The sequence below is a fragment of the Amia ocellicauda genome, chromosome 16 (assembly GCF_036373705.1).
Source record: "Amia ocellicauda isolate fAmiCal2 chromosome 16, fAmiCal2.hap1, whole genome shotgun sequence".
Taxonomy (NCBI): Eukaryota; Metazoa; Chordata; class Actinopteri; order Amiiformes; family Amiidae; genus Amia; species Amia ocellicauda.
In genome coordinates, this window is record NC_089865.1 from 19,678,302 (window position 1) to 19,690,489 (window position 12,188).

Here is a 12,188-nt window from a genome sequence, read left to right on the forward strand (position 1 = left end):
GAGGTAAAAATAGACAACTTAAAAGTGATGGGATAAGAATTTCTACAAAAAAGTTTGTGGTTTGATAGTGGATTGCAGAAGCTCTCTTTTGTAAAGCATACAAACGTCATTATAAGACAGCCTCCTATCTATGAGACTATATTGCAGGCATATCAATTTTTTTTCCATAATCAGCAAACTAGCATTGAATCACAAGAAGAATTATACTAATTATACACACTTAGGAGGGTAAATAAGAAAAGGAGTTTTATGAAAATGTGAGGTGGGGACTTTTCTAGGAAAGGTACTGTTTTCCATTTGTTGTCCATTATAAAATATTGTAATTAACAAAGGTCTCATGTCTATTTGCTACCAAGGCAACAGATCTCTCAAGATGCCATTAGCAGTAAGAGTGGGTTTTTGTTTTTGGTTTTTGTTTAAAATGATCATATAGCATAAGAAACGGTACTATAGAAACAAAAACTGCACATGGCCCATCAAGAAATAGAGTATCTCCAACATCAAACCATCTGAAATACACCTGACTACAGAGAGAGAATTTAGACCAGTGCGGTCAGTTTTTAAAACCTCTTATCATGGCAATAATCTGAAACTGGTCTGCAACAAAAAATTATGAAAATCTGAGGACACAAATTAGGCAAAAGCTTGACCTAGCATAGTTTGTCCTTTTTATTGTTGTTTGCCCAGCAGGACTGAATAACTGGTCATGGACACTCGTGGGAGTTCTTTCATGTTTTCTTAGAACAGTCACTGGGGGAATAGATAAGACCTAAGGGATTCTCAGTGAAGGTTTCGGATTTGATAGGTCTTTGCCATTCTCGGGATTTCCTCTGAATGACTCAATATGAGAAGATAATTTGGCAAAGCAGCTTACAGTAGCTAAATAGGGTTGTTTCTGCAATGCATCACCAGGGGTAGGGTGATCAATCTGTGCAACTAAAACCTCTATGGCTCCTTCCTTAGATTGCTTCCCATTTTGTGTCATTTCAGCCATTTTGTGCACCTCAACATGGGGTCCCAGCTATTTATTGATTCCATCTTTGCTGTATTGTGATCTCCCCCCCAATACCAGCCAAGTCACCAGCTTCAAACACCCACACCTTGAGCACTTCCAAGGATTATGAGAATGAAGACTAAACCATTCCAGGAAGCTCAGGAAATTCGATACTGGCAATTAATTGAGGGGTGTGTAGTGAAAATAATATTACCATGCTTCAAATCAATCTTTGAGACAAAAGGAGATCCAAGAAAAGTCTGACCAACATGATTGCTTCACAACATGGCAGAGATACATTTTGGAAATTGCACTCATTAGTAAGTAACATGCGCATCAGTTTTAATGGCAGCTTTCTCTTTAAGAATGGATAAAATCCATTTAAAACAGTCAAGCCATTAAATTGGCTTGGATTAAGTAAACAGATGTCCCCAATCTGATTCTACCTATTCAAATCTGCTTGAATGCATTTACACAGCAAATGGGTTTTGCCGTCCGATTGTGTTCTGTTTGATTAAAGGTTTCTTTTATCAGATTCCATTCTTTTTGCACCCTTTCATTTCAGCATTTGCGGTTTTCTGTCTCTTTGTTCGGTGACTATTGTATCCGAGAGGCCATGGAGGTCTGCAAACAAACAGAATACAAATACACTGCACCAGAAGTAGAACATATTAATAGATTAGCAGTGGCATTTTAATGCAAGAGTAAACAAAGTATGAACAAAAGAGTTTAGGACATATGTTTTTAAGTCTCCTTTGTCCAACAAATGCCTATACTTATAGCTCATTTTCATTGACAAGCCAGGATTTTGGCAGATTTTCCAGCCACATTCCCCATATTTTCCTCTTTGGTTATTTCAGATTCAACATACATATGCTGCCCAAACCAGATGTTTGTGTATAGAGGACATCTGTACAGTTCTCAGGAAGAAAATACACACAGCCACGATTGGCCTACTGACTCTGGGAGCCTGCAACTCAAAGTTCTTTGGAAATCCAACCTTATAAAACAAGCATTTGAATCTCAAACACCACACAAGACCAAGAAGCTAATAGTAGGAAAACTGAATTAAAATATAATAGTGTCTAAAAATGAAATTGTATGCATTATTAGGTTTATCATTCTGGCAACTATTATGAACACGAGTGAAACAAATGAAGACACTCTCACCGCACTTAGAAAATGTTTCAGTGGGAATGGGAATCCAGGTTGTCCTTTAAGATGTATGATGTGATAAAGACGCCTGATGGTTTGAATACAGTGGTACTGAGAAAAACTAGCAAAAAGGATAACAGGAGAAGTAATTAATCACACTGTCAAAACAATATTTCAGTCACTTTACTACTCAACTTATAATCGACTCAAAATCTCCTGGGGAAATGAATGAATAAACCATAAAAACAAAACCACAACTTAAAATGCTTTAGAACACTCTGTCCCAATCAAAAGAGAATCACAACGTACTGCAGCTCTCTCATGTGATGCACAATGAATTGTTTTGTCAATACCATTACAAGTGATGGAATAGTTGAAGCAACGCATGCCAAGCACAGGATCATGGGACATGCAGATCTGAGGCTCTCAATCCTGATCAGAGCTAAAAGCAAAACACCTCAACACGGGGTCCCAGATATGCTATTTGTAGTTTCCATCTTCCCACTCTGAGCTCCGAGGCCATTTTCATAATGAACATAGAGTACATTATCTCCAAGGAATTCGGAAACAAGCTATGTTACGGGATGAACTCGGGACATTAGGATTCAAAGCACTAGTGCATAAGAGTTGTCTGGAAGATTTTATTTTTAAATGACATACCAAACTGGCAGAGTTAGGAGTATTGTTACCCAAATATAATGTCGTGTAGCTGCCTTTTATCGATTCAAAATGTAAATTTAAAAACCTCATATTAGCATGGGTTATTTACAGTACTTCTATTGAAGCCTCCACATGAAAAATGATTTGCAGTCTGTGAAATATGGTGCCTCTACGTGATAATGAAGAAAACGTGAACTAAGGTATGCAGACTATTTATTTTGGGTCTGTCAAGCACATACTTAAAATGGGAAAACAATTACTGGTTTCCACAGCCATGCATCCCTTCAGTCCAACATATACGTGCCATCCCCTGAGCAGCCCGTCAAATATCAAGCCGCTTTCCCATGAAAATCAAATGTCAGCTCAGGCAAGTGCCAGCGTGATTAATGACAAAGTGGTTGCTGCCTCCAAATGCAAATGTTACTCAAAATCATGCAGCATTTTATGTTTCGGTTTATCAGTGACCAAGAAGGACAAGATTCCTATGTATATATTTAAGAGATGAAGAAAAAAAGGCATTAAAAGTCAAACCAATTTTTTTTTTAAACCATACCTAATGAAATCTTCTAAAAAAAAATCTGACTCGAAGCTGTTACTTCCCATGCGAGATTTATAAATATTCATTATATATAATATCACCTGTCACCTTTCAGGGTCTGGGCCTGAGAAAATACAAGCGTGGAAATGTGTGCCGTCCCCACTGAGCAGGGTGAAGACAGTCCGTTAAGGAAAAGCTCACAAAATGTTTTCACATCCCCAGCTATCCCCTCCCCCACGTCCCCGTGAAAGAGAATAGCTCAGTTGGTCCCATTTGCATTGTAAGAGGCTCTTTTCAATCCACATGCCTGCCCAACCCATCACTGTCTGCACACCAGCTTTTGCTTTAGCGATTAACACTTTCCTGCCCAGGCCAGGGAAAGGGTGTGTGAAGCCCAAGGTGAACCTTAAGTGTACCTTAATCTTATTAACTTTTTTTTCTGCTGAATAATAAAGATGCTATTTCAGTCCCTCGAGCTTTGAAAAGTTAATTGTGGTAAAATGTTTGTGATGCCAAAAACAGAACTGAAACAAATGCTTGGTTTCCAATGTTATGAACAATGTTTCACGTATACACCTCCCTTGCAGAGGACAGAAAGGGTTTGTAAACTCTTTCAATCACACTAATGTTATTGTAGCCTGCAAAGTTTAAGTATGTGCAGTTTACAAAATATATAGCCTGTATATGCAAAGAATCTCATTCATTTTCACGACAAACGACTCCAACTGAAGAAAGTGTCGCTGCAATTCAGACTGTTTCTGTTTGCATCTAATCTGGCTCGCCTTCTGCAATTGCAAGGGGTTCACTCTTCTTTCAAATGAAACGTATTCAGTATGTTTATTATACGAACTTTATAAACTGAGACACACAGACCAGACCAAGACATGAGCAGCCCCCGAAAAATACATGCCTGGAAAAGCAGGGACTGTCAGACAGATGCAGGATGGAACATGTTATATTTTGACACCAGCTGAAATATTACCACAATCAAGCCGTTTTTGAATGCATCAGAAAACTTGATGATTCAACACATTTATCATGTTTCAGATCCACTTCAAGTGTTTTATTTCTTAGATTTAAAAAAATCCATTACAATGCCAATTAGCAGTTGGACTGGGCATTTTTGTGATTTAAAACATGGAAATTTGCTTATGGACTTCTTTATCTGTTCTCCTCCAATCAGTATTCATAGATCGCTCAAAGGTCTGGAAATAATAATAGCTGGCTCTCTGGCACATTTCTGTCCTTTGCAGACTAGGGGCCTCTGGCTATTGTCCTCGATTCTCCCAAACAATTCTTGTGGTTCCCTGTCCAGCTTCGTGTGCAGCTTCGTGTACAGCGATTGCCAATAGCATTGCATGTATTTATCCTGCTCATCAGCAGCAAAACAAAAGTAAAAATGGGAGGCATTCTCCCAGTGCCGTCACAAAGCATCTAGGTTCCATTTCCCGGGAAATTCTTTTGGCTAAAAATAATATACAACTAATGACTACAGTCTACGTAATGCTTAGTGGAAATATGGTTTTAATATGCAGCAGACCAACAGAAAATATAATCCCAGCTCTAAAGGACATTAAGCGAACATCCTTTTGCAAGTTTGCTGTTCAGCGATTATACAGACGGCTTTTACTCCTGATTCAAACCTGTAACATAGAAATTCTCAATTTAGTTTGTTTAGGAGCATTTGGCACATGGATAAAAAGAATGGCAAAGCACCAAACTTCATCACTAGCCCAGTGAAGTGAATACAAGTATGCTTCAATGCATTTGTTTACACCTACTAGTGTATAAGTTTATCTAAAATGTACTGTATCCACTATAGTCTCTTATATTCAAATTATACTGATTTAAATTGAATAATACTGCACATTTCTAAACATGAACCTACATACAGAAATAATCTAGTTCAAATGGACCCAATATGCTGATCTAATAAGATTAGGAAATGTACTTCTTAATTTTCATTGCACAGGGTATGAATGAAAACAAAAGCTATTTGATAAGGATAAATATACCAATACTCACAACAGGTTTATTATCAAAAACTTTTATTGATGCCCCCCCCGCCACCCACCCCCAAATGTTATTCATTATACATTTGATCTCATATTTACAGTCACATACAGAATATGAAATGCAGTTTTAAATATAACTAACACCTCAAACGTGGGAAGGCCTGCCTAACCCAGAGTTTTGGGTGGTGTTTTTTTTTTTTTTTTTTCAATTAATCCAGGAAAAAATAAAATCTAAATCATAAGTCTTTCAAGAGACCAACTCTGAGGATGCACTGATGCATTAAGGGTTATACCGGGGATGGGATTTCTAGAGCTTTCTGACATTGAAAGCCAATGTCTGCCGAGAGATTTTCGGCAAGAGGGGAGAGAGTGAGAGAAAGAGAAAGAGAATCATGTTCTCAGGACTTCCTCTGCACTGTAACAAGCTTATATATATGGCTTCATTTCCACCTGTTCTGGCAATTATACTGCAGCCAATTGTTTCAATCGACTTCAAAGGAATTTGTAACTGACAGCAAAGCTTCAGTTACAGACCTAGACAGCTAGCTAGGCCTGGTCCTTTTGAGAGATGACATTTTTTCAGTTGTGTAAGGAGTTTTTTTCTTCCCCCATTTGAGCTTAATAATAATGTAAAGAATTTGAACATTTAACTTTGGAAATTAAATGTATACAATTTTTACAGAACAGAACAGTCCCCATGCACACATTGGACTTTCTATGCAAACATCTGGCAACAGCTGCATCCTGTCGATGGGAATGATAGCTAAACTAATAGGGTCACAGACAAACATGAATCAAACTATTCAACTCTATGTCAGTGTTGAATTGAACAGTCATGGGCTCTTTTGTATTTTGTGAACAAGCATCAGGACAGTACTAGACCCGCAATTCTGGAACCGTTTCACAATTCAGCCACCTTCACATCTTTTATAGTTTATTTTTTTCATATCTTTTTAACTACAAGATATTTGGGAAGACTGATATGGTAATAAAAGACAGGTAAAAACTGTACTGAAAACACCGAAATCAATACAACCAATCAAATCAAACCACTTTGACCACACATTTGATTACAAATCCACTTCATATGTTGATGCCAATTGGTAATTTGAGATTCTAAACTGTATCGACAGAAACTGGGCTAGGTACCAAATATAAAATATGAATTTGCTAAGTACATAATTAAGCATAGTGAAATATGGCTTCACCGATTTAGTAAACCACACATCTAATAATAGTATCCAAAATATATGGGAATGGTCAAGTTTGGTGATCCTTCAAAACAGATTTTAAATCAAACTTCTCCATACCATTTTAGGTGTAATTCGATTGATTATTCTGAGTTTTTTCTTATTCTGTCCAAAAATTGTACATGTCACTTGTGTGGAAAATAAGAAAAGGGGTGAAGATAGTCTCTGATGTCATTCAAAAAGAAAAATAGACCATTTTGCATAAGGAAAAGAAATTAAGAAGGATTAGACTTTTTTAACCAACTTAAAATGTGCTTTCTGTCCTAGGATGTTTTTGAATTACCATTATGAAATGTATGGTTAACCATAATTATAAGTTACTAATGGTGTGATTAGTAACTAAAACCATCACATAATGAATAAGAAAACCAGCATATAGCCACAGACCCCCTTTTTTTATCCCAAAATGTTTAATGGAATTAGCATACCAAGATAACCTAGCAGAGACCTGACATATATTCGATAGAAAATGGGATACTTAATTTCCTTGAGAGGTCTTTATGTAAAGACTGACAGAGCATACAGTGCAATTTGTAAGTTTAGTCAGAGATGTCTACCATTAAAGACATGTACAGTTGCAACAAAGCAATGCCTTTGAGCTACTGCAGAACTGCAAATGAACCAGTGAGTGCTTAAAAAGTTTCTGTATACTTCTTGGGGAAGTGGTAAAGACTTAATATTCAGAATTTGATCATGTATAGTGCATTGGTACCCAATTACTGGTGTTAGTGATGTTTTTACTTGTAATAAAAACAATCCCTTCATAATGAGTTCTTAAAAGGATGTTTACACTGCTTTTGTTATCGAAATGTGGTGCTATCAATTTACCTCAGGGGTGGAGGTATACCCAATGTGATAACCCTTTGAGATCGGAATGATTATTCATGCATTAATTCTGCAGCTTTACTGGGACCTCTCTAGACAAACATGGTACAGCACCACCTGAGAACCATATATATAAATGTGACTCATATGCTTAAATGAATACAAAAGGTTTCCAACAGCCAGAATGGGAAGCCCAATGATGAAAGCAAATGCTGGCAGATCTGTGAACAAACCAGACTCCAGAACAGCCAATTGAAAAGGCAAGCATGAATTGGGACGAATGGGTTATCGGTTAATACTCCCTGAGAAATCTCCTTCATATTGAAAGACATGGAGTCAAAATATCAGTGTTTTTGTAGCACTTTGCCGGACAATAATACTAATATGTATTTTGTGATAGTTTAGAATACCTAAAGCACCAGGTATGTTTACACAACACTCCCCCAACAGCTTTTTCATTTGTCAAATATTTTGAATAATTTTTCACGTCAATCCAGCAACCCAGGAGTTTTAGCAAATTCTGTCCACAACACAAACCTTAGTCCAGAGTTACACAGTCAGAGTTGTCTCTCTCAGTAGTAAAGTGATGCACTTTCTAACACAACAGGCGAGACATATCTGAATCTAACATGTTTCACAGACTAATGGTGCAGTTTCAAATTCAATTTGCTTCTACGTGTATTTGTTAAACAGCCTTTAGGTGTATACTTATCTAGTCTTAAATATAAATGGAAGGTACTACAAGCATGTTCCTTTAAACGTTTCCATTTAAAAATACTGCAGGATTGTTTTGGCTTTTCTGTACATAAACAGTCTCACGGATTTTACAGTGTACTAAACTAGTTTGTTCAAAAGTGCAAAGAAGTGTTTGCTACAAGTCTGGACAAATGCTGCAGGCAAGATGTCTGTTGTAAAGATACACCACCACTAGAAAAGACTGAAGGTGTTCAAGGAAAGCAGAAAGACTTTCGTGAGGAAAAACAGTACACTAGGTAAGCCTTAGAAATCATCTAATTAGCTATTCTCAAGTGTTACCAGTAAATATTATGAAACTGGACACAGGCAGTGGGCAATGGACCAGGTGGACTTCAATTATGTAGGATATATAGCCACTTGCGAATGAAATAAAGCAATGTTGGGATCCAAGCAATCCATTTAAATGCAGTGAAGAAATAAAATAAGATCAGGAAGGTCCCGATCCGATCACAGTGCTTTATTTACCTCCTAAATAGAAATGATCAGGCTACATTTAGAATCCAGTATGAAGTATGAAGCAGCAAACAAAACAGGGACCAGCCCGTGTATAGAGTCATTAGTTAATGCCATTTTTTTTTTTTTTTGGTTAACTTCGGTGAAAACATCCAGCACCTTCAAAAACATCTTGTTGCGTGCAATACAACCATACCGCTACATGGTACGATACAGCAGTAACTGTCATTAACCCATGGAGAGAGAGAGAGAGATAGAGAGGAATCACTGCAAAGTAAACATTTCAGGTGTGGCAACGCGTACAGCATATAGATCGCGTTTGAGTAGCGCAGATGTCCGCAGCTCTGCGCATCTTTGCAGAAACCCACTGATCCCATTGGTGGAGCCGCGCAGACCCGCAGATATCTGTGCTACGCGAATGCAAGCAAAGTTAGTAGGCTTCCAGTGCATGGGGGTCACCGCTTCTTTTTCTGCTTTAAAGACTTCCTCCGTTTCACGATCATCTCGTACAGTTTGTCCATGCCCTCGTGTAGTCCTTCCCCAATAATGGCGCACGCCGGCTGGACGTGGTAGGTGGTGGACGGGGTCAGCTCATGCAGAGCCAGCTGCTTCTCGATGTCGGCCACTGGCAGAGACTTGGGCAGGTCCTGTTTGTTGGCGATCACCAGCAGAGGGGTGCCCTGGTTCTCGGCGAATTTGGTGACTTTGTGCAGCTCCGTCTTGGCCTCCTCCAGCCGGTCCACGTCCACGGAGTCCACCACGTAAATGATGCCATCTGTGCAGCGGCTGTAGGACTTCCAGAGGGGGCGCAGCTTCTCCTGGCCCCCCACGTCCCAGAAGTGGCAGCTGATGCCCTTGGCGGTGCCGTTGCTCAGCTTGATCTTCTCCGTGTTGAAGCCGATGGTGGGCACCGTGTTGACGAACTCGTTGAATTTCAGGCGGTACAGCACGGTGGTCTTCCCGGCCGAGTCCAAGCCCAGCATGACGATGTGGAGGGACTGGAAAGCGGATATGTTGGAGAAACTGTTGCCCATCTTGGTTTGCTGAAGTAATGTGGATCTGACACTATGTACCACACATGGGAAGGATCGCTTTAGTTAACCATGGATATCGGTTCTTGCACAGAGCGATAAAATCCCACAAAGGAAGGTACGCCTCTGGAATTAAAGTGCCCCAGACAGCATGCTGTATGATGCAGATCTTGGCGAGAGATTCAATGAAACGATCCCATGTAGTGTAGGCTTGTGAAGACCATCCACGCTGTTTTCAAGGGGGGCAGTAGGTGGACAAGCCCAGCTACCCCCGTGTCAACACAGTGTTTCACAAAAACACTGGCCACACCGCAGCCCAATTCTCCACAAAGCCAATTAAGATCCAATTAAGCCTCCCCAAAACGCACATGCAGCTCGCTAGGCTGTTTCAATGAAGATCTCCCTGCCCGACACCTGAAAGATGCTTCAATTGTGTAGGGTTTCCTCTCGCCACCCTTAGATGAAACGCATTCAGTTCATTCAGACAGGGGCAATGTGGAAATGCGCAATCCGCTGGCCGAGCTGCACAGACGCAAGGTCCCCTCCTGGCTTTTGTGGTAATCCAGGGATAATATTTTAAATTGTTTATGTCTTGGTTAGTGAAAGTCCAGGCTTTCAATATGCGCCGCTCCGTCCTCCTCGGCAGCTGGATCCACACTGGCAGCGCTGTTCTCTGGCTCAAAAGCAATTGCAACACGTCCCTCCCCGTCGCTCCGCCTCCATTTGCAGGCAATGAGGCTTTCCCGTTTGAGTTGCGCAGATTTCCGCAGGTCTGCGCGGCTCCTCCAATGGGATCGGCGGTATGCTGCCGATCTGCGCAGAAGTGAGTCAATGTGCCAAACCTAAGCGTGTTGAGGGCCAAAGTACATACAAACAAGCAGGATTCAAATTGGTGAAATGCGTACTGCTATATATGTAGCTTTTGGATATTAGTTACCTTTGTTTCTTGATTCAGCTGGGAAGGGGCATGCGATTTCCTCCCGGATCTGGAGATAATCGATGAACCATAGATAAACAGATCCCCCTTTGTATGCAATTGCTAATGGCTGGGTTTAACTCTAAAGTTGAGGTTATATTTAAATAAAAGACAGAAGATGGCATCAAATGCATGTAAACAAACCGAGTTTACGAAGCAACAATCTGCTGGATCTAAGATAAGATCGTTATGTTTTGGATCACATCAGTGCAAGCTTTTATTAGATGATTGATCTAAATAATGTATTTTAACATGAATGTACCCAATGAAGGTATAGGAAGATTAATTAAACATCTGCACAAAATACAGGAATCTCAAATGTTAACATCCAAATATTTGGGATGCTTATCTACTCTGTTATAATAGGCTACATAAGAATGCTTATTTTCGAATATGTATACTGTGTATTCATACACATTAAAACAATGCTAAAACTGTAAGCACTTTAAATAAGTTTTATTTTGGAAGCAGATTTGAATTTTAAGGTTCAAATCCACACATACTCATAAGATAAAGGGTTCCCCCTGGCGGTACAGTCACCACAAGCCATACATCACTTTTATGCAAATATGAGATTTGAATGTTGCATAGGAAAGAGGTCCAAATTAGCATATGCCAGTGATATATAAATAGACATCAAACAGTGCCTTGTCCGAGTTGTTTGTGTATACTGATAAATACATGCAAATTTCTCTTGTAAATATAGTCTCTGCTTCCATTACGTATTTCTAAATATTTACATTAAACAAGACAATAAATATAGCAGAACATGTCCACATGGTGGGATTAATTTTAAATAATTCTAAGTTTCTTATATTTGTTTGTGGAAGTACCACAGCCCTGAAACTGAAGACTTTCCATAATCTTCTCCTATTGATACCTGCTTTTCTGCTACATCTAACAGCAGTTCTTAACACTATTGACCACAGAGCTATTTAACATGGGTAGGGCCATCAGGTTAAGCACTTGATGAGTTCCTTGGAAATGATCTCATTTGTGCAGTCATCTTGTACAACTAAGATGATCAGAAAGAAAAATGCAAAAGGTTATGAGTACAACCAGTCATCCATGTGGAAGATTTAATGTAGGAAGTGTTATTCATACAACTTTGACCATGTGCTAGTACTGTCAGCAGTTGAAACCAAATTGTTATGGAATAGACAACCCATGTGGCAGATCTCAGATTGTTTTTTTCCCCCCCAGAAGTAGTGAGTTTATGGCTGAGCTACATATGCATTTCATTCCTGTTTTTCATGGTGTGGTGTGGCACATGCAACCTTATGCAAACACAAGCCAGCAATCAGCACTGTAGTAGTTCTCATACATTCCTCCTGTGGAAATTTTGGCATCCGGTGATTATGAAAACGACTGCTTTAAAATTACAAGCACACTCACATAAAATAAAATATATATCTTACAAATGTACACTGGACCCTTCCACCAACTGATAGAAAATGAATGTTTGTCATCAAACAATTCCACATAATGACAGAGAAGACCACAGCGTGATGAAACACTTCTCTTGAATGTTGACT

The 12,188-nt window shown here is 39.2% G+C and overlaps 1 protein-coding gene across 1 annotated transcript; it reads right to left on the minus strand.

Moving 5' to 3' along the window:
* Nucleotides 1–8,753: 8,753 nt before the first annotated feature.
* arl4cb (ADP-ribosylation factor-like 4Cb) lies at nt 8,754–10,328 on the minus strand. The gene has a single exon (XM_066687619.1). It carries the CDS (start codon nt 9,678–9,680, stop codon nt 9,102–9,104), a length of 579 nt encoding a protein of 192 aa, XP_066543716.1. The 5' UTR covers nt 9,681–10,328; the 3' UTR covers nt 8,754–9,101.
* Between the last annotated feature and the right edge of the window lie 1,860 nt (nt 10,329–12,188).

Coding starts and splice junctions, on each gene's coding strand:
- arl4cb (XM_066687619.1), bottom strand. CDS start 9,680: ATGGGCAACAGTTTCTCCAACATATCCGCTTTCCAGTCCCTCCACATC.